Here is a 27,437-nt window from a genome sequence, read left to right on the forward strand (position 1 = left end):
ACAGAGCACAACACCAAAGGAAGAAAAAAAAAAAAAAGAGTTCAACTTACCGTCTATGTGATCATCTTCACAATCAGCATCAGCAGGTTCATGCTTAATGACATTATTAATAGAGATATCAGGCTCATAAAAGTCCTTCATGTCGGGTGCAAATGTAACACCTTTCCTCCTCCTGAAATTCAGACGAGCGTTCTGAATCTCATTTCTTCTGCAGGGAAAAATCTCAATGTACCTGGCAGTGGGAAGGCATAACAGAGCAACACTTTGGTCACTGTCACATTATGTTAGTGGCTAGGTTTATTTAAAATACATATTTGTTTAGTTTTTAATTTTAATTACTTCTTTAATAAGCAGCTGAGAAGTGCATGAGCCAGAAAAGCCCCAAAGGCTGTGCAGGAACAATTACTGAATAAGTCAAGCGGTTACCCCTCTGTCTTTGTATTATGTTCAGCATATGGAGTCCTACACCATCTTGGAATGTTAGATCACAAACAAATATCTCCCATATAATGTTTACTTGTTTAACAACTTTTTACCACCAGATAATCTGATTCAGACGCCATATGATTGAATGTTGGGTTGGAATGTGGCCACTACTGCGTGATAAATCCATTGACCTCTCTCCGGGATTGAAATACGGTAAATATTGAGAGATGGCATTTTAAACAGATTTTGTGATGTTAGTGAGCTGAACGTCTTATCTTCTAAAGTACGGGCACCTCTCTTCAGTGACTGAGGCCAGTTTCACACTGTATTTTGGCGTCAGCCACAAGGCCTTCAGGGAATACCGCTATGCGGTATTCCCCTTCTGGCATCCGGCCCCAACAGGAACTGACGCACTCGTGGTTACTTCCTGTTTTGGGTACGTAGAAGTCCACGGAAGCGTAATGTAAAATTACATTACGTACCGCCGCCAACATTTTTAAAATACTTGCGTCACCATAGACTTGCATGTCTTCTGGTCCGACGCACTTCAACGTAGTTATGGAAGCGTGCCAGATTGAGGACTTCTGGCACTATGTAAGCACCCATAGGCTTTTATTGCCCTGCAGTAGCAGTGTGGTAAATCGCCCCGATGCACCACCACAGTGTGAAACAACCCTTAAGGTACATACACGTGTGCAACTTAATGGACGACCAGCCAACCAACATAACGAACCGCACAGCTTGTTTGCACGACAAGTACATACACACGTGTTGACCAAACAAACAACTAACTTATTCAAATACTGCGTGCGCACCATATCTGCATAAAACAAAACAAAAAAAAAGGAGTTCAAGCGACTTATACACACGTGGCTAACCTGCACAATAGTTGGTCAGTTGATGCACTGGTTGCAATGGGTGAACCGCTTTTTAGTCGCTCGTCTATTTTGCCTCACGTACACACGCCTAACCTATCATCCAACACAACAAGTTTGGACAATAGTGGGGTGGAAAAGTTGCACGTGTGTACGAGCCTTTATAAACAACATGTATCTAGTAAATTCAGTTATCCAAACAAAGTAAAAAAAAAAAAAAAAAATCCAGACGACTTGTAAAAAATAATAAAATTACAAGAAGATAATTATCACTGAACCTGTATTCCCCAACATGAACACAGTATTGCTCAATTACAAGGAATCGAATATACCTTCATTGATAAATCTGAATGAAATAAAAGCATAAAATAGCAGTTCTCCAGTGTTACCTGCTCCCTATTTCCTGCTTGTGTTTCTGAAGCGCCTGCTCAGCATGTTCCTGTGACACAAACTGTATAAACGCCTCCCCGGATTTACGTCCTCTCTGGTCCAAGACGAAAGTTATACCTTCATCTGCTATGCTCAGACCTGTAATGATCACACAATATTATATCGAATGGATTTGACAAGAAATTCATACCACAAGTATTGATTTTGCAGATGTAACAACTGAAGGCAAAAAGAAAGAACGAACTGCAAAATCCTCATTTTGTAGTGCAAAAGAAAATCTGTTCATGTGCCATTAGTGTAATTTGGGTCTATTAGCCCCTAACCATAAAGCCTTGTAGATACACTAGGGGATGGCTTGGTTTTAAAAAATACCAGTTGTCTGGCAGCCCTACTGATCTATTTGGCTGCAGAAGTGTCTGAATCACACCAGAAACAAGCATGGAGCTATACTTGTCAGATCTGACAATAATGTCAGAAACCCCCAATTTACTGCATACTTGTTCAGGGTCTATGGCTAAAAGTAATAGAGGCAGAAGGTCAGCGGAATAGCCAAGCAACTGGTATTGCTTTAAAGCAAATATGGCAGCTTCCATATAGCTCTCATTTCAGTTGTCCTTTAAGAGCTGGAGAAGAAGTAGTTATAAAACACTATTGGCTTTTCTTCTGCACTGCTAATAGCTGATTGGGATAGCTCTCAAATGACCACTTCGCTACCAAGCGCAAATTCAAGAGGAGACTGTATTTGCACTGTGTTTACATATGGAAAGGAAAGTACATCCAGTCTCAAGAGCAGACTTTGTTTATGCTGACAGCTGGCATGTACCCAGAACAGTTAATATTACAAGACTTAACATGATAACATTTAGGTGAAAACCAATTTCATTAAAGTAAACCCTTCCATTTATAAGCCTTTAGCAGTAGTAAAGTTTATAGTGGTGACTTCCTCCTCAAATGCATGGATTGTGTCAGTAAACAGAAGGTTCATGTTAAAGATCAGTGGCAGCGATTAGTCACCTGAAAAGAAATTGATGATATCCTGCTCAGTACAGCTATAGGGCAGACCACGCAGCCTTACTGTGCCCTCATTTGGGCTAGTTGACATTGACTGAATTATCTGGCCCGAGGACACTTGAGTTGGAGACATAGAAGTCTGAAGTCTCTGCAAAAGCATCTCTGCATCTTTGTGGCTCATTTCAAACACTGGAAAAAAAAAAGAAAAAAAAGAGAAAACAGACACTGAAAGGAAGAAGTCACAGTTTCTCCAGTTCAGCCATCAGTGGGAGCTGATCTAACAGGAATTAATCAATGAATCGCACAGAATAATTCAATCGACCTGACTAAGGGCTTGTTTCCACTGTTGCGACGCGATTTCGGCCGCATTCCGACGCTTGTAAAAACGCATGCGGATGCGTTTCCACATGCGTTTTTACCCGCGATTTCGCCTGCGATTTCGCATGGCAGGGTGCCATGCGAAATTAACCATGACACTGCCAGGGCTAAATAAAATTGAAAAAGGTGCGAAATCGCACGCGAAATCGCGGGTAAAAACGCATGTAACAAACGCATGCGTTTTTACTATTAAATACATTAGCGGCGATTCGCACGGATTCCCGACGCAGGCGAAATCGTTGGCTCTTTTGTGCGTTTTTTTCACGCTGAAAAAAACACACCTCAACAACGCTACAGTGGAAACAGGCCCATCCACTTGTATTACATGTGCGGATCTGCATGCGTTGGACGCATGCAGATTCGCGATAGTGGAAACCAGCCCTAAAGGTGGCATACAGTTTCTGTAACTTTATTTGCAGTGACACAAATTGTAATAGGATTAGTTTTCAGAAATCACTCCCTTTCTCAGATCCTCAGAACCATACAGTTGCTAACATGTGGTATTAACCGTGACAAGGAGTTGTCCAAACAATAGTTTATTTCACATTCTGCATTTATATAGTGCAGACATATAACATAGTACTTTAGAGAGACTTTCATCCGTGTCTATCCCTGTCCTTACTGCACCACACTCGATAGGCACCCTAGTGAGGGTATACGTGTGCTAGGCTGATATGGCGCTGTAGTCCAGCAGCTCCCAAAAGCATAAAGAGTAGAAATCAGCAGCACCACGAAGATGTATTTTAGCTCTTTATTGCATGAAAGTAAAGCCCAGAGACAGCGACAGACGCTGTTTCGGTGGTAAACTCCTTCCTCAAGCTGTATAGGCTTGCTCAAAAGAGATAACAACCACAATGGCACTTATATACAATCACAATAGGGTCACATGGACCAGATACATCAAAATACAAATGAACATGAATGTCCAATCACAGGGCAGAACATAATGAGAGGACCTAATGGGGAACAGATATGCAAATCAGTAGCCGTTACCACAGCATAATTTAAAAAGTGTCATACCCCCAATGACCAATCAGCTCTTACCAACTCAGGAGGACCTAATGGGGAACCACAGCACAGTCATAACACGCCTCCCACTCTCCCAGAGGGCAATGGTGGAGCGTTTCGACGAAAACCGGAAAAAAAAAATGACGTCATCTGCATCCATGCATTCGTGAGTCCTAGTAATGCGTAAAAATGTACGCTTGGGGCGTGGCCTGCAGGCGATGTGAGTACACGCATCTCACAGAGCTCCCGCGCTGATCCGTTACATTTGATCCTGTAAGGCGGCAATCCATACCTTCTTAGACGCCCATCGTGGTGTGAGACATAGGAGAAGACTCCCTGATCCGGGTGGTGGTATTCCGAACTCTCTCGGACAGCTATGCCGAAGGCGGAGGGCAAGGAGGAGAAGGCCCAGGCAGAGGCGAAAAAGCAAGATGGCGCCGCCGCTGACCCGCGGCAGACGCGCTCACGCAAACATGGGCCACAGCCGGAGGAGGTTGCAGCTCGCCTGGAAAAGTTTGCCCATAAGGACTTCAAAACGGTGAGGGGGGCCGAACACTTAAATGCAGAGCAGCAGAAGGTGGACGGGGGAATGGAGGAAGACAGGCGGGCAGAGCGGGAGGAACAAAGCACAGGCACGGCGGATGGGGTGTGGGAAACTGCTTCTGAAGCAGAAGTACCTGCCGCAATGGAAGACAATATGCCTGCTGATACCCCCAATGAATCCGGAGATAATAAAGAGCCCTCTCTAAGTGAGATTCTGTCGGCTGTGCAAACTTGTAATGCAGCCATTATTTCCCTTTCACAGCAAACTGGGGGCATAAAAGAGGAGCTGGGACTTTTAAGGCAGGACATGGCAAAAGTCAGGGAGAGAACCACTGCCCTAGAAAAACGTGTCAGTGACATTGAAGACACCATTGCCCCCGTAGTAAGAGATCTCCGTAAAGTTATTAAACATGCTATAGCTAATACGGACAAATCAGACGACATGGAAAATCGATTACGCAGGAACAATGTCCGCATTGTGGGCCTTCCGGAAAAGGTGGAAAAGCTAAACCCTACTGAATTTATTGAAAAGTGGCTGTTGGAAGTGTTTGGAGCGGAATCGTTTTCCAAGATATACGCTATAGAAAGGGCACACCGGGTTCCCTCACGCCCACCTAAGCCAGGTGCAGCGCCCAGACCGGTATTGGCTAAACTACTCCACTATCAAGATAGAGAAACAATCTTAAGGCAGGCAAGACTGAAAGGCAACATACAATTTGGGGAGCATAAAATATCATTTTATCCTGATTTCTCAGCGGAAGTTCAAAAACAGAGAGCAAAGTTCTACGAGGTGAAAAAACGTCTACAGAAATTAAACCTACAATATGCTATGCTGTATCCTTCCAAGCTGAAAATTATCGCTTTGAATGAGGCCCATTTCTTTCTATCTCCCAAAGAAGCCACGCAGTGGCTTGATGAAAATGAGCAACACCTCAAACAAAACTTACCTGCGGACAATGACTAAGGTACTATGATCCATATCTATTAAGCAAACAGCGGGGCCTATCTCCTATATAAAAGTCTTATTCTCTTGTCTTACTCTGTGCAATCCGCTTGAATTTCTATCTAATTGGTATTCTGCCATCCATACTTTATGAGGATAACGCAGAGATGTAAGTCGACTTCAAGGAACAATCTCTTCTTAATAAGTTATATCTTGTTATCAGTTTAGCTGATCTTTGCCGTGATTGCAGGATCACGATTTATGGTACTGTGCTATCCGTTTCAGCAAAAGGAGCAGGAGCAGAGATGTTAATTATTTCTGTTTCTGCACACCAACTTGCACCAGGTTAATACGTTTACTTCAAGAGACAGATGTTATGCAAGAACAACAGCTTATCCCCACAGCAGGGCAGAAATGCTAATAAGATCATACAGTTGGAAAAGCTTCGTTGGTTGTTGGAGCTTTCCACAATATCTGCCATTTGCTGTCTAAAAGGGGGAAATTACTATATTTTGTTCTGGTTTTGTTATATGTTATGGTATACAGTTATTTTCTGTGCATGCAGCAGCGGACACCTAATTCGAATGTGGGGGGGCAGTCCACTTTTCCCATTTGTGGTACACTAAACGGAATAAATGGCAGATATTTCTATTGTAAGCTGGAATGTGAGAGGCCTGGCTGACCACGATAAAAGACACTCAGTATTGTCTTTTCTACAAAAACAAGGCCCAGCAATTTATTGCCTACAGGAGACACATCTAACTAACCAGACCTTGAAATGGCTTTCCAAAAAATGGATTTCCACAGCCTTCCACTCAACACATACCTCATATTCCAGGGGAGTTTCTATACTTATCCACGCGAAACTTCAATTTCAATTGATTCAATCCCAGGTGGATGCTGAGGGCAGATTTGCTATAGTTCATGGGTATTTTAATTCAATAGAATATATTGTTGTAGCTATATATATCCCACCTCCCTTCTCACCTTCCAGCTTACAACCTATTATTGAACAACTACAAGAAAAGATGCATATCCCCATGTTATGGATTGGAGATTATAACATGTATTTAAATCAGCAACTAGATAGATTTAGGTCTAAGGCAGCAGCTAGTCAGCCTTCACCATTAGCAAAATTATTTGACGAGCTGGCACTATTCGATATATGGCGGCTTACACATCCTAAGGAATACGTATATTCATGCTTTAACAAAACTCACATGTCTCTCTCTAGGATAGACATGGCAATCGGAAATCAGGCACTTCTGCCCCTAGTGGGCTCGGTAGAATATTTAGTACGATCTCTGTCAGATCACTCTCCCATCAAGGTCACTTTGATTAACCCCCTGAGGCTACAAAAACACCGATTGCCATGGAAACTGAACCCATTCTGGCTTAATCTTGTGGATTCCCATACGCAGATTCTTCAAGAAATTAACTTATTTTTCGACTACAATAATGATTCACGTATATATGGAACCTCATGGGAGGCCTTTAAGGCATTTCTGAGGGGAATTTTCATAAGAGAAATAAATAAGGTTAGATCTAGAACCAGGGAAAGACATGTGAGTTTGACTAAAAAGGTAATGGATGCAGAAGCTGCCTTCATTTCGGATCCTACTGAGACAAATAGAGTAACATGGGTTCAAGCGCAGGAATTTTTGAATGATCATTTATTGGAGAAAGCTAAGCATAAGAGGTTTTTTCTTAAGCAAACATTTTTTGAACAAGGGGACCAAACAGGGCATTTACTCTCGGTTATTACAAAAGCACAATCCCCCCTGGGTCATATTGCTGCATTAATGACTCCAGGGGGCAGTATAGTTTCAGATACTGATAATATAGCTAAGGAGCTGCTTGGTTTCTACAAGGACCTATATAAATCTAGAATAGAATATACAGAGTGTGAATTGACATCATACTTGAACAAGATACCCTTACTTGGGCTGTCTGAGAATGACGGAGCCATGTTGGATGCTCCTATAACGCTGGAGGAGTTGGAGATAGCGGTGGCGGCATTTCCATGCAATAAGGCCCCGGGCAGTGACGGCCTCCCAATTGAGCTTTATAAGCGCTATTCTGATCCCCTTTTGCCCCGTCTACTTAAGGTGTTCAATGAGGCGTATGAAACTGGCAGGCTTCCTAAATCCATGGCTGAAGCGACTATCATACTCCTCCCAAAGCCAGGAAAAGATCCTTTGAAAGCAGATTCCTATAGGCCTATATCCCTTTTGAATGCTGACATCAAGATACTGTCGAAGGTCTTGGCGAACAGGCTGGCTAGAGTGGTCACTACCATAGTTAAGTCAGATCAATCAGGGTTTATTCCTGCGAAATCCACAGCAATTAATATTAGAAGAACCTTTATAAATATGCAGCTTCAAGCAGATAATAGGGGTGAGAGGGCATTATTGTCCTTGGATATCGCCAAGGCCTTCGACAGTGTCGAGTGGCAGTATCTGATTAGGGTGTTGGAGACAATGCGGTTTGGTCCATCCTTCCGTAGATGGGTTAAGCTCTTATATAACGCACCTGTAGCAAGTCTACGAGTGAACGGTACTCAATCCTCGACCTTTAGTTTAGGCAGGGGCACAAGGCAGGGTTGTCCCCTGTCGCCCCTGCTGTTTGCAGTAGCCATAGAACCCCTAGCCGAACTGATAAGATCAAATGAATTGATAAAGGGGTTTAGATACGGGGAGATAGAGGAAAAAGTCGCTTTATACGCTGACGATACATTGTTGTTTCTGCAAGACTCCACTAGTTCATTAGAAAATGTAATGCATACCCTTTTTACATTTGGTAAATTCTCTGGCCTAGTTGTCAATTGGGACAAATCGTCATTATTGCTTCTTGACAAGATAGACACTATATTGCCAAGCTCATGTATGCAATTACAGAAGGTGAGTTCCTTTAAATACCTAGGTATAGTGATATCATCCGACATCGAATCTTATGAGACCCTAAATATAACTCCCCTGCTTACTAAAATTCGACAAAAATTAAAAACATGGGCTAAGCTGCCACTTTCACCGGTAGCCCGTATAAACCTAATTAAGATGGTAACTATGCCGCAGCTGCTTTATCCTTTGCACAATGCTCCAACATGGCTCCGTCTTAAACTATTTAAAACTCTAGATAGAATGTTTAGGGATTTTATTTGGGGACAAGGAAGAGTTAAAATTAAGTTGCAACATCTTCAGTATTCTAAAGAGGAGGGAGGCTTGGCGGTACCTAATCCTTGGGTTTACTATCTAGCCTCTCAGTTACAACACTTGGTGGGGTGGGGAAATGACGAGCTATCCGATCCCTGTAGAAAGCTATTAAACTATGTTTTTAAATCTAGTTCAATATATGCAGTATTAGAAGCTGGAGTATGTGGAATGTCAGGGGGAAAGGTACCTTGCTTCACACTAATGCAGAAGATTTGGAACAGGGTGCGTCTTATGCAGGATATTGTAGGGATCACGAATTACACTCCATTGAATGCTATAGCCCGGTTAGAGGAACTTGCACATCTGACGTTCTTGTCAGACTGGGTCAGGGGAGGGATCTCCTCATTGGTCCAGGTATTGAATGTAGAGGAAGTGAAACCCTTCCCAGAAATTGCACAAGTGCTCCAGAAACCCAGCTCATTGCTACTACAGTTCCAATATATGCAATTAAAACATGCAGTTAAAAAACAGCGCTCTTTGCACTCTCTACGATTACAACCATCCCCTGTTTTCAATTTAATTAGTCAGTATGATGGGCGTAGTGGTTTTATTTCAACCTGCTACTCTTTGATCCTTGGACTATTCTTGAGGAGGTTCCCTCTTAGTTGTTATGAGAAATGGTCACAAGACCTGGGTGAGTTACCAGAGGAAGACTGGACAGAGATTCTTCAGAATGTCCCCCTGGTCTCTACTAATGCCTCTCAGAAACTGTCACAATTGAATATTCTTCACAGAAATCTATTAACCCCTAAACGTCTCTTCTCTATGAAATTTAGACAGGACCCAATCTGTTCTAGGTGTAGTAGAGACCACGGTGACTTATTACATATGCTATGGCGCTGTCCCAAGTTGCATAGATACTGGGGGGAGGTTCTGGATTTAATTGATGTGGTTTCTAAACAACGCTCCAAAAGATCAGTGCAAGCTTGCATTTTGGGCTTATCCTCTGAGCCAAAACTACAGGAGCACACTCAAATTATGGTACATCGCCTGCTATTTCAAGCTAGGAAGCTGATTTTAATGAAATGGAAGGACTCAAGCCCCCCGACGGTAGATATGTGGATTGGGCAGGTGAATGCATATTTAAAAATGGAAAAGCTTATATATGCCCACCGAAATGTAGCACATAAATTTGATAAGATTTGGATAGGCTGGTTAGATACTCCAGGGTTACCAGACTTCTCCCTAATTCAAGACAGGTTGTTTGGAGGCCTTATATAATGTAAGTTTAGCCTATTCAATTGTAGATATTCAGTTATGGTACTGTGTGGTCTCTCTCATATAGATATTCCGTATTCGAGTATTAATATTATGGGATTTGGTTATGGAGATGGGGGAGGGTGGGCTGTCCACATGCTTAAAGAACAATTTAAATGTAATATACGTTATATGTTTGGGGTGTCTTCTTGCTGCAGTCACTGTTATGATCTTTCAAATCAAAGTCTGTATTTGATATACATTGTTTAATAAAGGCTGATTTAAAAAAAAAAAAAAATGTACGCTTAAAGACAACGTGGAACCGCAAAATAAAGCTGCAGAAACAGAACGCATAAATCCGCAAACGACGCGTAAAACACGCATACAATGTCAGCAACATAAAATGTGCTGATCAAGTCAAAAATCAGTAAAAGATCCTGAAGCTATGGTATGGCTGAGGGTCCATAGTGGATGACTAACCCACAAAATAGTTAAACATTGTATAAGATGTAAAAAAATACAATAGCAATAAAGAGAATCGTACATCAAAAACAGCAACTCCCATTATACTAAAAGTGTAACCCAAAAGGGAAACACACATAACTGGACTCGGCAGCCAGCACACTGCCAACGCGGAATAACGGACCGCACAAACACATGTAGAGGCATACTACATACATAAATCTAGCTCTAAATTTAAATACAAAAGGATAGGTCATAATCATGGTTAAGACCGCCCCCTCCCAGGGAACCCAACCTCCTGATCCAACCCGCCTCAGTAATTCTCTTTCCCTATCTCCTCTGAAATGAATGGGAACCACATCTATAACCTGCACACGGAGCTGTGGCACAGAGTGGCGGAATTGGGTAAAGTGGGTCGAGACCGATTGAGACATTCTTGGTCCCGATGGCCGATTTATGTGATAAGATACGTTCACGCAGTCGCTGGGTGGTCTCTCCCACATATAATAGCCCACATGGACATTTTAGTAGATAAACTACATATGATGAATCACATGTGTATAGACCACGTATGCTCCGTACCTTTAGACGGATGCCTAAACTTCTCCCTTAAAAAAAAATCAAGCCACACATGACATCCTAAACAAGGAAAAGTACCTTTCTGACCACTCTGCCCCACAGCCCATGAAGCACAAGCTCGGATCTTGTCCCTCACTGTAGGGGCTCGCTTGAATGATAAGGGTGGATATTTAAATTCAGGAACCTAGGGGAAAAGCACTTTGAATGGCCTGGTGCACACCAGAGGAGTTTCTAAACGGTTTGAGTTTTTAAATCTACTGCTAATGTTATCCTATGTGTCTGTGCACACTGGAGCAATGAGGTTTTGTAAAAAAAAAAAAACAAAAAAAAAAAACCCATAGCATTACATTGGGAAGAGCTTTTGAAACCTCTAGCGTTTGGGCCGTACAATGGACCCCATCTTATGGCTGCAGGCATTGTACCTGGAAACAAAGGGGAGTCTCACTCCTCCATGGCGTCTTCTGGGGGATCTATTGGGTGCCAGGGTATGTTCAGGGTACCCCCTTAACCTACATCTGTCCCTCATTTCATTGAGCCGGATCTCGCACTGGTTAGGATCTGATACAATCCTGGAGACCCTCTGCAACTGTCCACCAGGAATATGTTCCCTAGTCGACCTGGGGTGGAAACTAGAGAATTCCAAAACAGAATTTCTGTTGGTTGGTTTGACATACAGGTCTATCCCTGTCCTCAGAGGGGCTCACAATCTAAAGACCCTAACCCATAACACACGTGTGTACACACATACCGCTGCAAGGTAACACTGCTGACCATTTGGCCACCAGAGGTTCATTTTCCATCATCCAGTTCCATCCCGGGAACGGGCAGTAGGAGATGTTCATTGAGGGAAGCAGTGCTTGGAAAAGGAATGCTTACCTTCCACATAGCGTTGTCCCATGTACTTCTTGTGCTGCTCTAATGCTTTTGTCAAGTCTTCTGAGGTCTCAAATTCAATGATTGCATCTCCCCGAGGCTTGCCATCTTTATTAAAGATAAAGTGGACCCCATCTACACCATTACATACGTTGCATTCTGGTGGAGGGGAGGAAAAAAAAGACACCGTGATTTAGCGCAAATATACTGCAAAAAAACCAAAACAAAACAAAAAAGAACAAACACAAAAACAGCAGCCGTCACTGCCTAATGCTGGGAACACAAAACAATTCCCCATCCGAACGATGGGTGATTGGACAGGAAGATGTACCGTGTGTGCACGTCCAAACTGTTCACAATTGATAAAGGGATCGATTTTCCAACAACAACCTCTCGATCCCTTTCTCGATCGGAAAATAGATCGGACATGTCGGAAATAAACGATTCCCGCCATTGGGGTGGGAAATTGCATTGTGTTACTAGCAGAATATAGATGTCAGTGAGATGCAAATATTTCCATTGTTCATACATATTTGAAACAAACTATATGGACACTGCAACTGGAAGCATCAAATCCACTTCATGTTGGTTTGGATTGGTTCAGTTCAGAGCTTCATACAATTCACAATAAATTTGCATACAAACTGAAATTACTAGCATCTCATTGGCAATCCCTACTGCATAATACATCATGAAACTTGTGAGTAGTAAAACAAAGATGTTTGCTAAAGATACTTGTGGCAACATTTTTGATCCATCTCTGGCTGGAATCGGTTCCCATCATACAGAGCACATTGATTTCCTGCTGAAATCTAGTGAAAATCAATTGAGCTGCAAGATTACACTGCTCAATGCATTGCAACGCTATGGGTTGTCAATCTACCGCCTTTCCTGACCTGCCTAGTCCTGTCCGATTGATGGATATTTCATTCCCTTACACACTCCTAGGCGTTCTGGTTTACCATGAGCTTGCTGGGTACTCTAACTCTAGCTGTCGTACCCCATAGAGCCTTATTAATCCATGCCATACACTGATGAGGATCAACCATTCTGAAACAGTCTATGCATGTTGGATTATTGTGGTTCTGTACAATTAAAGAGTAACTGTCGGGCATAAAATCAATTCTTTATTTTTATCTGGTAAACAAGTAATAAGGATGCTAATCAGGTAATACAAAAGTTAAAATCACTATTACTTTTCTTGTTGATACATTATTCCCCAGTTTACATGGCTCTTATTTGGTACACAGAAAATTTGGTACACAAAAGAGAAGGCTTTTTTTGCTTCTCTACTTCCCCTCAGACTTAACTAATGCAGCCTAAATGGCTGAAGCCTCTTTCCCTCCTGTTTTCCCCTCCCACACCTCTGTTCCTCTCTGATTGGCCAAAATTTCTCAGGCTGAAACAATGCACTTTCTATAGTGAAGGGCGGGCAAATCAGGCAGGAGACTAAGGGCAGATATTACATCACGACTGGCTTCAAAACAGCCACAGTAAATATGGGAACTGTCTAGAATAGGATTCTCTACTTTTCCTTTATAAAATTCACATGAATCATAACCTGGACAGTGCAATACATATGCTATGTAAGTAGAACAAGTATTTATCTACTTATATATTTTTTTTTTCCTAAGATAGTATGGCTGACAGCTCCTCTTTAACCACTTCCCGACCGCCTAACGCACAGCGGCGGCCGGGAAGTGGAGCCCTGAAGGACCGGCTCACCCACAGAGGCGGCGGTCCTTCTAAGGGCATGGGCGGAGCGATCGCGTCATCCGTGACGCGATCCTCCGCCGGCGCCTGTCACCGCTCGCCCGCCGCAACATCCCGCCGGCTATACGGAAGCGCCGGCGGGATGTTAACCCCGCAATCACCGCATACAAAGTGTATAATACACTTTGTAATGTTTACAAAGTGTATTATACAGGCTGCCTCCTGCCCTGGTGGTCCCAGTGTCCAAGGGACCACCAGGGCAGGCTGCAGCCACCCTAGTCTGCACCAAGCACACTGATTTCTCCCCCCCCCTGCCCCAGATCGCCAACAGCACCCATCAGACCCCCCCCCCCTGCCCACCCCCCAGACCCCTGTTTGCACCCAATCACCCCCCTAATCACCCATCAATCACTCCCTGTCACTATCTGGCAACGCTATTTTTTTTTATACCCCCCCCCCACTGCTCCTTGCCCCCTCCTGATCACCCCCCACCCCTCAGATTCTCCCCAGACCCCCCCCCCCCCCCCCCCAGACTACCCCCCCTGTTTACTGTATGCATCTATCCCCCTGATCACCTGTCAATCACCCGTCAATCACCCCCTGTCACTGCCACCCATCAATCAGCCCCTAACCTGCCCCTTGCGGGCAATCTGATCACCCCCCCACACCAATAGATCGCCCACAGATCCGACATCAGATCACCTCCCAAATCCATTGTTTACATCTATTCTCTCCTCTAAACACCCACTAATTACCCATCAATCACCCATCAATCACCCCCTATCACCACCTGTCACTTTTACCTATCAGATCAGACCCTAATCTGCCCCTTGCGGGCACCCAATCACCCGCCCACACGCTCAGATTGCCCTCTGACCCCCCCTTATCAATTCACCAGTGCATTAATTACATCTGTTCTTCCCTGTAATAACCCACTGATCACCTGTCAATCACCTATCACCCATCAATCACCCCCTGTCACTGCCACCCAACAATCAGCCCCTAACCTGCCCCTTGCGGGCAATCTGATCACCCACCCACACCAATAGATCGCCCGCAGATCAGACATCAGATCACCACCCAAGCGCAGCGTTTACATCTATTCTCTCCTCTAAACACCCACTAATTACCCATCAATCACCCCCTATCACCACCTGTCACTGTTACCCATCAGATCAGACCCTAATCTGCCCCTTGCGGGCACCCAATCACCCGCCTACACGCTCAGATTGCCCTCAGACCCCCCCCTTATCAATTCGCCAGTGCAATATTTACATCTGTCCTTCCCTGTAATAACCCACTGATTACCTGTCAATCACCTATCACCCATCAATCACCCCCTGTCACTGCCACCCATCAATCACCCGCTGTCACTGCCACCCATCAATCAGCCCCTAACCTGCCCCTTGCGGGCAAACTGATCACCCACACCAATAGATCGCCCGCAGATCCGACATCAGATCACCACCCAAGCGCAGTGTTTCCATCTATTCTCTACCCTAAACACCCACTAATTACCCATCAATCACCCCCTGTCACTGCTACCTATCAGATTAGACCCCTATCTGCCCCTAGGGCACTCAATCACCCGCCCACACCCTCAGAATGCCCTCAGACCCCAACCCTGATCACCTCGCCAGTGCATTGTTTGCATCTATTCCCCCCTCTAATCACACCTTGAGACACCCATCAATCACCTCCTGTCACCCCCTAGCACACCTACCCATCAGATCAGGCCCCAATTTGCCCCGTGTGGGCTCCTGATCACTCGGCCAAACCCTCAGATCCCCCTCAGACCCCCTTCCGATCACCTCCCCAGTGCATTGATTGCATCTATTTTCCCCTCTAACCACCCCCTGAGACACCCATCAATCACCTCCTGTCACCCCCCTAGCACTCCTATCCATCAGATCAGGCCCAATACAACCTGTCATCTAAAAGGCCACCCTGCTTATGACCGGTTCCACAAAATTCGCCCCCTCATAGACCACCTGTCATCAAAATTTGCAGATGCTTATACCCCTGAACAGTCATTTTGAGACATTTGGTTTCCAGACTACTCACGGTTTTGGGCCTGTAAAATGCCAGGGCGGTATAGGAACCCCACAAGTGACCCCATTTTAGAAAAAAAGACACCCCAAGGTATTTTGTTAGGTGTATGTCGAGTTCATAGAAGATTTTATTTTTTGTCAAAAGTTAGCGGAAATTAATTTTTATTGGTTTTTTTTCACAAAGTGTCAATTTTCACTAACTTGTGACAAAAAATAAAATCTTCTATGAACTCGCCATACACCTAACGGAATACCTTGGGGTGTCTTCTTTCTAAAATGGGGTCACTTGTGGGGTTCCTATACTGCCCTGGCATTTTAGGGGCCCTAAACCGCGAGGAGTAGTCTAGAAAACAAATGCTTCAAAATGATCTGTGAATAGGACGTTGGGCCCCTTAGCGCACCTAGGCTGCAAAAAAGTGTCACACATGTGGTACCGCCGTACTCAGGAAAAGTAGTATAATGTGTTTTGGGGTGTATTTTTACACATACCCATGCTGGGTGGGAGAAATTTCTATGTAAATGGACAATTGTGTGTAAAAAAAAAAAAAAAACAATTGTCATTTACAGAGATATTTCTCCCACTTAGCATGGGTATGTGTAAAAATACACCCCAAAACGCATTATACTACTTCTCCTGAGTACGGCGGTACCACATGTGTGGCACTTTTTTACACCCTAAGTACGCTAAGGGGCCCAAAATCCAATGAGTACCTTTAGGATTTCACAGGTCATTTTGCGACATTTGGTTTCAAGACTACTCCTCACGGTTTAGGGCCCCTAAAATGCCAGGGCAGTATAGGAACCCCACAAATGACCCCATTCTAGAAAGAAGACACCCAAAGGTATTCCGTACGGAGTATGGTGAGTTCATAGAAGATTTTATTTTTTGTCACAAGTTAGCGGAAAATGACACTTTGTGAAAAAAAACTATTAAAATCAATTTCCGCTAACTTGTGACAAAAAAATAAAAACTTCTATGAACTCACCATACTCCTAACGGAATACCTTGGGGTGTCTTCCTAAAATGGGGTCATTAGTGGGGTTCCTATACTGCCCTGGCATTTTAGGGGCCCTAAACCGCGAGGAGTAGTCTTGAAACAAAAATGACCTGTGAAATCCTAAAGGTACTCATTGGACTTTGGGCCCCTTAGTGCAGTTAGGGTGCAAAAAAGTGCCACACATGTGGTATCGCCGTACTCGGGAGAAGTAGTATAATGTGTTTTGGGGTGTATTTTTACACATACCCATGCTGGGTGGGAGAAATACCTCTGTAAATGACAATCTTTTGATTTTTTTTACACACAATTGTCCATTTACAGAGGTATTTCTCCCACCCAGCATGGGTATGTGTAAAAATACACCCCAAAACACATTGTACTACTTCTCCCGAGTATGGCGATACCACATGTGTGGCACTTTTTTGCACCCTAACTGCGCTAAAGGGCCCAAAGTCCAATGAGTACCTTTAGGATTTCACAGGTCATTGAGAAATTTCGTTTCAAGACTACTCCTCACGGTTTAGGGCCCCTAAAATGCCAGGGCAGTATAGAAACCCCACAAATGACCCCATTTTAGAAAGAAGACACCCCAAGGTATTCCGTTAGGTGTATGGTGAGTTCATAGAAGATTTTATTTTTTGTCACAAGTTAGCGGAAATTGATTTTAATTGTGTTTTTTCACAAAGTGTCATTTTCCGCTAACTTTTGACAAAAAATAAAATCTTCTATGAACTCACCATACTCCTAACGGAATACCTTGGGGTGTCTTCTTTCTAAAATGGGGTCATTTGTGGGGTTCCTATACTGCCCTGGCATTTTAGGGGCCCTAAACCGTGAGGAGTAGTCTTGAAACGAAATTTCTCAAAATGACCTGTGAAATCCTAAAGGTACTCATTGGACTTTGGGCCCTTTAGCGCAGTTAGGGTGCAAAAAAGTGCCACACATGTGGTATCGCCGTACTCAGGAGAAGTAGTATAATGTGTTTTGTGGTGTATTTTTACACATACCCATGCTGAGTGGGAGAAAGATCTCTGTAAATGGACAATTGTGTGTTATAAAAATTAACAAATTGTCATTTACAGAGATATTTCTCCCACCCAGCATGGGTATGTGTAAAAATACACCCCAAAACACATTATACTACTTCTCCTGAGTACGGCAATACCACATGTGTGGCACTTTTTTGCAGCCTAACTGCGCTAAGGGGTCCAAAGTCCAATGAGCACCTTTAGGCTTTACAGGGGTGCTTACAATTTAGCACCCCCCAAAATGTCAGGACAGTAAACACACCCCACAAATGACCCCATTTTGGAAAGTAGACCCTTCAAGGTATTCAGAGAGGGGCATGGTGAGTCCGTGGCAGATTTCATTTTTTTTTGTCGCAAGTTAGAAGAAATGGAAACTTTTTTTTTTTTTTCTCACAAAGTGTCATTTTCCGCTTACTTGTGACAAAAAATAATATCTTCTATGAACTCACTATGCCTCTCAGTGAATACTTTGGGATGTCTTCTTTCCAAAATGGGGTCATTTGGGGGGTATTTATACTATCCTGGAATTCTAGCCCCTCATGAAACATGACAGGGGGTCAGAAAAGTCAGAGATGCTTGAAAATGGGAAAATTCACTTTTTGCACCATAGTTTGTAAACGCTATAACTTTTACCCAAACCAATAAATATACACTGAATGGGTTTTTTTTAATCAAAAACATGTTTGTCCACATTTTTCACGCTGCATGTATACAGAAATTTTACTTTATTTGAAAAATGTCAGCACAGAAAGGTAAAAAAATCTTTTTGCCAAAATTCATGTCTTTTTTGATGAATATAATAAAAAGTAAAAATCGCAGGAGCAATCAAATAGCACCAAAAGAAAGCTTTATTAGTGACAAGAAAAGGAGCCAAAATTCATTTAGGTGGTAGGTTGTATGAGCGAGCAATAAACCGTGAAAGCTGCAGTGGTCTGAATGGAAAAAAAGTGGCAGGTCCTTAAGGGGTAGAAAGCCCTAGGTCCTCAAGTTAACAAAGTGGCTTTTATTGCATTCTAGCAAATCTGGAGTTGTGTTTAGCCACCAGGGACAACAAAGCGATGATTTGAATATTCAGCAGTCATGCACAGTGGTACACCTCAGAGCTCACTCAAACCTGAATAATCACAAATACATTCTGTTTTTGGTATAGTAACAAAAATCTACTTTGATTGGAGAACTGTTCCCTATAAGGTTTCCCGCTGGGTCACCTCAAGTAGACTAGTTAAAAGTAGACTTATTGTTAACGAACCATAACATACCAGCAAAAAAGTTCAGCACATCTTCTGCGGTGCAAGACCATGGCAGCCCTCTGGCGCGCACAATGAACATCTTTGTGTTTCTGCTCACAGCAAATGGCTCATACTCTGGTAAAGGAGGGTACTCATCAGTTGTATTAGACTGGCCCAAAACCTGTGGTAAGAAAGAGACTTTGATTATCCATATAACAAGGATACTGTGTATAGAAAGTCATTTTTCCCAGATAACATATGCAAAGTTGGTGGTGAGAAATAGAAAAGATATACTTATGCACACTGGAACATTACAGAGAATGGAATTCAAAAGAAACCTGTTCCATTTATTTTAGTTGCCTGGCTTGAAGTCACATGCGTGACACCAACAACCAGCCCGCACACTTGTTCTGGGTAACAGACTCACAAATCCCCATGTTAAGCCAGCCATACACTAGAAAACTGCACCACCATTTGACATTTTGATTCTCGCCATTGCGGTTCTTGTGATGTTGATTTAAAAAAAAAAAAAAAAAAAAAAAAAAAAAAAAATCGATAGCGGTGCCAACAGAAAACACAATTTTTGCCCAATTAGATCTTTTGTCTAACTGAATGTTTAATTGGACTAAAACTGATGCAAAACTGACAGGAATGGAACTGTACAGATATATGTGTGAATCTAGCTTTACTGTTCCGCCAGGCAGAAATGTAAAAGTGAAGTGGTTCCACACACTTACGGTATGTTCTGATTTGTGCATGATGTGGGCTTATTAATAAACCTACTGCAGCATATCAAAATAAAGCAAAAAAATTCTGCTTTCATCAGCTTTCATTGTTCCCTCTCTCATGGGGTCCTTGGAATCACTAGTACTACTAAATATTCATATTTCCAAATGAGCGTGCACACAAAGGGTTTCTATGTCTGTATGCTTCCAGGAAAGTCCTAGATCACTTGCAAGACAAAACTATGTACTGTACACACTACAGATTTCCATTGTTCCAAGACCTTCATGCATGATTATTTCAGGCAATAATCTCGTGCTAGTACAGGTGATCCAGATGATGTTTGGTCCCCCTTCCTACAGTGATAAACAGCCACCCAAAATTATTATTTGGGCAACAATTATTAAAGGACACCCGGGGCGAAAATAAGCTAATGAAATAAACGATTGTATCCATCTTCCTTCCACTAAAAATTACTAAGATATTCCACAGTTTTATTTTATGTTTAAATCTACTTTTTAAGTTTTTACTACAGTATTTTATTGTTTTTGTTCAATGACACATTCATTGAAGTATGCCAGAGCTAAAAATATATGAATTATTGAACCTTTTTATTTCTCTCCTGCTCTCAGAAGCCATTTTCTGCTAGGAAAGTGTTTCATAGTTGTAATTTCTTATCAGCGAGGGTTACACTGTAGTCACTTCCTATCTGAGTCAGGACTGAGTCAGCCACTTACATACCTGATATTTAAGGGCTGGTTCAGACGGACGTTTGCAGAGCGTTTACTGCCAGCGTTCGGGGCTTGGCGTTAAATGCTCCCATTCAAGTGAATGGGAGCGTTTGTACCAAGCTTTTATGCGCGTTTGCACAAACGCGGCGTTCGGGTTCCGATTTTTACTGGCGTTCAAGGAGCCCCTGGAAGCTACATGTTGCTTCCAGGGGCGGTTAATAGGGGAAGAAAAAACGCGACCGCATCCGAACGCGATGCGAACGCTGCTGAAAGCCTGAACGCATCACGAACGCAACGCCAACGAACGCGACGCCTCCAAACGTCCGTCTGAACCAGCCCTAACTCTTTCAGGCAGAGGGGAAAAAAAAAAAAAAAAAAAAAAAAAAAAAGGAACACAGCATAGTTATTTGTGTGCTAGGCTCTGTACATACCCAGGTCTATGTCATGTCACAAGTCATCTAGGGAATCCTTTAAGAGTTTATACAAGTGAAGCAGTCTAGTTAGTTTTAGCAAAAATGTACAACTAGAGGAGCAGCGTGGCATATTACTCTATTACCCTTGAACACAATACCAATAGAACATGAAACCTAAAATGGAAAAAATACTTCATCAGTAATATTACCTCTGGTACTACTCTGAGAGCACAGGAGGCAGTCCATTGTGCATGTTCAGGAAAATTCAATAAATATGAAAATGCGCCACTCAAAGGCTCCCTGCACACTGCAAATCAATTTTGTGATTCCGATTGAATATATTCAACAGAAAAACGGATAAAAAAAATGCAGCATGCAGTAAAGATTAAAATTCGGAATCGGATATAAAAACAGATTAAAAAGCAGAATCGGAAACGCATGCAATGTGCAAGAGGCCAAAAATTAACTCTAGCCAACACTCACTGCAAGAAAGAAGATACAGGCTAGAACTAAAGCAATTTTATTGTTTGATGCTTAAAGGGGTTCTTCCGCGAATGAGGAAAAAAAAAAGTGGTTTATGCATAAACTATTAACCTATTTTAGTTCCTGGATGTAGAAACTACGTCCAGGAACCATCCACGCTACTGCGCGCTCCCGGCCCGCGGTTCGTTAGCCAGGCAATCAGTGAATCGGGCTATGGTGCCCGATCACTGATTCCTATCCCCCGCTGAAAAAGCGACAGCTTCTCTCGGAAGCTGCGCCTTTTCTGGCGGTTACCTCCCCCATGTGTCTCTCTAAGCGTATGTTACACTTAGAGTGACGTCATGTAAACAAACTCATGGCCGCCATCTTGTGGCCAAAAAGTAATGCTACAACTAAAAGTAAAAAAAAAAAAAAAAAAAAAAAAAAAAAAAAAAAAAAATCAACACACATTTACATTATAAACCTATTGTTTACATCCCACCCTCCCAAAACTACCCAAATAAAATGTTGAGTATAAAAAAAAAAACAAAAAAAAACACCACACCATTACAATAAAAAACATGTAAATATTTACCTAAGGGTCTAAACTTTTTAGATCAATGTAAAGATGAAATATTTCTATATTTTTTTTTATTTTAAACTTGTAAATAGTGATAGATGCAAAACGGAAAAAATGCACATTTCCAAATAAAATATTGTCGCCATACATTGTGATAGGGACATAATTTTAATGGTGTAATAACCGGGACATATGGGCAAATACAATACGTGAGTTTTAATTATGGAGGCATGTATTATTTTAAAACTATAATGGCTGAAAACTGAGAAATAATGAATTTTTTCCGTTTTTTTCTTATTCTTCCTGTTAAAATGCATTTACAGTAAAGTGGCTCTTAGCAAAAAGTACCCCCCAAAGAAAGCCTAATTGGTGGCGGAAAAAACAAGATATAGATCAGTTCATTGTGATAAGTAGTGATAAAGTTATAGGCTAATGAATGGGAGGTGAACATTTCTCAAGTGAAAATGACGGAACGCGAATGGGTTAAACATCCTTCTAAAATTGTGTAAATAAAAAAAAAAAAAAAAAAAAAAAAAGAAAAAAAAGAATGGTTTCATCAATATAACATGTATTGTAAATAGTGACGGATGAGGGCTGGGAGGCTAATCCATTTGTTAGGGGTGTTTTTTTTTTTACTTTCTTTTCACAACCATAACTGCTGCCTACATAGTTTTCAGTGGTATAACCCACTTCTAGCAGGAATCGTCGTTATAACGCTAATAGCTGAGCTGCGCTAAGCTGCTGAATAGGTGTTTACATTGTTGCTAGGCAACCAGACCCTGGTGCAGACTTGTTTTGTAAAAAGAGTCATAAGCAGCTGGGAGAATCAGTCCCATCTACACCATATGATTCTTTGTCAGATTCGATTCAATTTGATTCATTGATATTTGATTCAATCTGACATGTCCGATTGAATCAAATATCAATGAATCGAATCAAAGTGAATCGAATCAGACAAAGAATCATATGGTGTGGAACTGATTCTCCCAGCTGCTTATGACTCTTTTCACAAAAGGAGTCTCTGCACAGGTCTGGTTGCCTAGCAACAATGTAAACATTCAGCAGCGCTCAGCAGTTAGGGTTATAATGGCTATTCCTGCTAGAACTGGGTTATACCACTGAAAACTATGTAGGCAGCAGTTATGGTTGTAAAAGAAAGTAAAAAACAAAAAACACCCCTAGCAAATGGATTAGCCTCCCAGTCCTTCATAGGTCACTATTTACAATACAACTTAGATTGATGAAACCATTTTTTAAAAAAAAAAAAAAAAAAAAAACAAAAAAAATACTTTACACTATTTTAGAAGGAGGTTTAATAGTTTATGCATAAACCACTTTATTTTTTTCCTCATTCGCAGAAGAACCCCTTTAAGCATAACAAGTACACACCAATACAGTATTTGCCATTTTTCTGTATTGTAGCGAGCATTACAGTGCCTGATACATACATTCAGGGTAACGATACTGCAGGTGGTTTACTTTCTATACAGAGGTATTAATATTAGGAAATATATATCTTATTGATGAAGCACCCAAGTTTTATACAATGTAGTATTCTTCCCAGAATTTTTTCCCAGCCGGGTGAAGCTGGATTTCATAAAAGGGGGGGGGGTGGGGGTGTTTTGCATTTCACATGTGGCAAATGCTACCTCCCCGTAAAAAAAAAAAAAAAAAGAAAAAAAAAGGGACAAACTGTACATCCAATACATGAAACACGGCAAACTGTACATCCCGTACATGAAAGGTGGCTAACGATACATCCCATACATTAAATGTGTCAAGTGTTACTTCCAACATATGTAATGCAGCAGCATGAAATGTGGCAAACATGTCAAGCAGCACCAGCTAACCAGGCCGAGGACACAATTTTGGACAGGGGGCAGTGTTGTGCTGACAGCTCAGCTTCAGTCCACAGATTCAGGCTGAGCAAGGCTGAGGATTACTGGCGTGAAGCGCCTCCCACAAGATGGCGGCGCCATATCGAGCACCCACCAGCCGCGCTTCACTAATATTTGGTGCACTCCTGCAGGGCACCCCAGAGGACATATGGGGCAACCCAGCCAGGCCAATGATAGCACCCAGGCGGTGATATAAAACAGCAGGGCGGCCTGCCCACCTAATTAGTCCTGGGGAGAACACTGCAATGCCATAAATTAAACAGAGGGAAGGGTGGCTTAGCAATCTGGGATGAACAATTACAAAAATATAACCCAGGAAGAGAAGAACCCCGCCCAAAGGAACTGCACCTGCGGGTGAAATGACACTATGCAGGCAGAAAACACACACACACCCTGGCATTTCATGTCTGCTGTAGACCCTCCAGCAAGTGGACACAGCAAAGGAGACAACTCCAGCAGGCAGAAGGGTTATTAATATCCCATCCTGCTCCGCCGACTGCATAATTCCCTGGATATATAATTATAATATTGGAATTGTGTTTGTCTTTAAAACATTAGCTGCAGAACTTTTTAACACTCTCTAGCCATCCGACTGGCTCAACCTTTTCAATGAGTCTGGAAATACCAGAAGCTGAATACTTGCATTATAACAAAGACAAAAGGGTTGCTTGAGAAAAGCAGCTCTTCAGTGTTGACACAATCAGGGCTGTGGAGTCGGTACAAAAAACAAAAAAAATAACACTCGACGTTCACGTATATATGAAACTACCGACTCAGGTTACCCAAAATTGCTCTGACTGACTCCTTAGTCAAATTTTTATAAAGGCTATGGATTTGGTTAAAAAATCATCAGACTTCAGTTTATTGAAACCTCCAACTCCAGGTTCCCAAAATTGCTCAGACTCCAACTCCACAGCCCTGCACACAACACAAGCAGCGATAAAACCACATTCAAGGAAAACTGAAGTGAGAGGCGTGTGGAGGCTGCCATATTTATTTCCTTCTAAACAATACCAGTTGCCTGGCAGCCCTGCTGGTCTATTTGGCTGCAGTAGTGTCTGAATTACACCAGAAACAAGCATGCAACTAATCTGGTCAGATCTGACACTGTCAGAAACACCTGATCTGCTGCATGATTGTTCAGTGTCTATGGCAGGAGTAAAAGTATTAGAGGCAGAGGTTCAGTAGGATAGCCAGGCAATTAGTATTGCTTAAAGTGGACCTGAACTCAGAACTTCCTCTCTGCTTTAAAAGATACGCAACAGCATAATAACCTTTAAAGAAAAACATTTGTTACAGCTGATACAAATCCTAAAATAAATCTCCAGTGTTTTTACTTCCTGCTTTTATGGAAGCAGACATATTAACATTTTGTGCTTTCAAATGAACCCATCTGTTGTGGCAGTCAGCTGACATGAGAGAGATCAAATTACAATTTGTGATTAGGCACAAATGAGGGGGAATTAGACTAAACTTTCTAAATACCATATATTCCGGCATATAAGACGACCCCCCCCAACTTTTCCAGTCAAAATATAGAGTTTGGGATATACTCGCCGTACAAGACTACCATTCTTCCAATGCACACCAAATATAAAAAACAAAAACATATACTGGTGCTATGTATGAACAGATACTGTTGCTGTACTGTATGTGGTGCCCAGTATATAGGTGAATGTCTGGTTGGATTGGTCAACTCTCCCTCTCCTTAAGTGGATTGGTCAGCTTTCTGTCTACCTGTTTATCAAAGCGGTATGGAAGAATAGATCATGCTGTGCCCATAAAACACACCTCTTCCACCCTTGTATCCTATTTACCTCCTCCTCTGCCTCTCAGATCTTGCACATGTGCACCTGCGCTGCTTCACTACAGTCCTCAGCAGGGAGATCTGAGAGGCAGTAACAGGATAGGGCGTATCACCCGGCATCAATGACACCCGGCGTACAAGACGACCCCTGACTTTTCAGAAGATTTTCAAGGGTTTAAAAGTGTAAGTCTTATACGCCAGAATATACAGTACATACATCGCAATTTTCTTCGTGGGGGGAGGGGGGGGGGGTATTTACCTCGAGAGGAGAAAGCCTCTGGATCTCCTAATGAGGCTCTCCCCTTCCTCATGTGCAGCACCGATCCAGCGCTGGAGAAGGACCAACATCTGCAGATGGGCCTGGTACCACTGCCTGGATGCGATCAATCGCATCGAGCCACAAGTGACTTCCAGAAGTCTGTATGCAGCTGTCCGCTTCTGCCTAAGGGAATCGGATGCATGCTGTAGATATCTGCAGCATGCCATCCAAAATTCGCATTCCAAATTTGCATGCAATGGAACTATATTTCCATGCATTGGCTTCAGGTTTGATGCGATGCAAATTCGTGGCTAGTGGAAACGGGCCCCGCAGGCAATATTCACCTCAGAGATCCAGCGCAGGCACATTACCAGGCTCCCCCTCTGTGTGCATCTTTGGGAGGTGTCAGTGCTGAATCGGGGCTACACATGAGTATGGGGAAGCCTCATTAGGATCCAGAGGCCGAAGCAGTGCTTTTCAGCGCTGCTAGATTTGGCCGCAGCCGGCGCCTCCATAGACTACAATAGGAATCACTCCTATTGCAGCGCTCAGTGAGTAACGTCGGGTCCGTCAGAAGACGGAGCAGAGGTTGCTTAAAAAACACAATAATTCGGCCTCCAGCATAGACCATAATAGTAATTACGGCTTTTGCGGCGCACAGAGTGCAACTTCGGCGCTATCAGAAGACGGAGCTGAAGTTGCTTTTAAAACACTAATTTGGCTTCTAGCAATAGCTGGAAGCCGAATTACATAATTCCCCACCATGGACCTACAGGGGGAATAGTATTTAAAGGACAGATCCAAGGAGTTGCTGACGTCATCGGATGTCCTACGGACTGTACTGCACAGGTGCAGAACTACTGCGCCTGCGCAGTACAGCCTGGAGGACGTCCGATGACGTCAGCGCGACCGCATGAGACGCACGTTGGAGCGCAAGGAGAAGCCCGACCAGGAAGCCGGACTGGCCAGCTCGGGTGAGCCACTGGAGAAGACCGGGAGCCTCCGGAGCGGTGTCGAGGGTACGTCCTGCCTGCCACAGGCTGGAGGAAGCCCCAGGTAGGTGGATTAGTATTTTTATTTCTCCGTGAACCCCCCCTTTAACACGGCCGAGACTTGTGCAGCAGCAGGATCAGCCATATACCGGCTGTATCCTGCTCCCAAGTCTCCTGGCGGCCACTTATTTCGTACGCAATTAGAAGTTCAGGTAGTTTTTTTTCTTTTTTCACTATTGATTTTAATTTTGCAATTTTGGGGTTCCTGGCTGCATATAGACTACTACTGCTCATGCTCTGGGGCTGTATACTGCCTGTGTTCTGGGCACCACAACTGCTATATGTGCGCCCCTGCCTCTGGTGAGCCTGGTCTGCACTGTTTACAGTAGCACCCTGCGTCTGCTGGTGAATGGACCTTAAGTGTCCGTGAGTAGGCAACAGCTGGCATCTAACTAATGGACTGTTACGAGCTGCGGGTCTGTTACTGCTAGACTAAAACACCACGCTGTTATGCTAAGGACTGTCAGGGTACGCCAGTTTGCTCCCGACCTGCCCACGTACTTTCGCTGGCACCACCACCCCTCTACTCCCACCCCCACCAGTCACACGAGCTGCTCTATATATGCCACCCCAGCGCATCACCTACACCAGATCGC

The 27,437-nt window shown here is 43.0% G+C and overlaps 1 protein-coding gene across 2 annotated transcripts in view; it reads right to left on the reverse strand.

The window, feature by feature from the left end:
• GRSF1 (G-rich RNA sequence binding factor 1) overlaps positions 1–27,437 on the reverse strand; it is a 76,240-nt gene that overhangs the window by 14,067 nt on the left and 34,736 nt on the right. For both annotated transcript variants that reach the window (XM_068233341.1, XM_068233338.1), the window contains exons 2-6: positions 18,947–19,097; positions 11,901–12,056; positions 2,706–2,891; positions 1,691–1,829; positions 51–232 (exon numbers count right to left, since the gene is read on the reverse strand). In XM_068233341.1, the coding sequence (XP_068089442.1) occupies positions 51–232; positions 1,691–1,829; positions 2,706–2,891; positions 11,901–12,056; positions 18,947–19,097 (814 nt within the window). The remainder of the gene's footprint in view (positions 1–50; positions 233–1,690; positions 1,830–2,705; positions 2,892–11,900; positions 12,057–18,946; positions 19,098–27,437) is intronic.

Source organism: Hyperolius riggenbachi, chromosome 1, assembly GCF_040937935.1.
Source record: "Hyperolius riggenbachi isolate aHypRig1 chromosome 1, aHypRig1.pri, whole genome shotgun sequence".
Lineage (NCBI taxonomy): Eukaryota > Metazoa > Chordata > Amphibia > Anura > Hyperoliidae > Hyperolius > Hyperolius riggenbachi.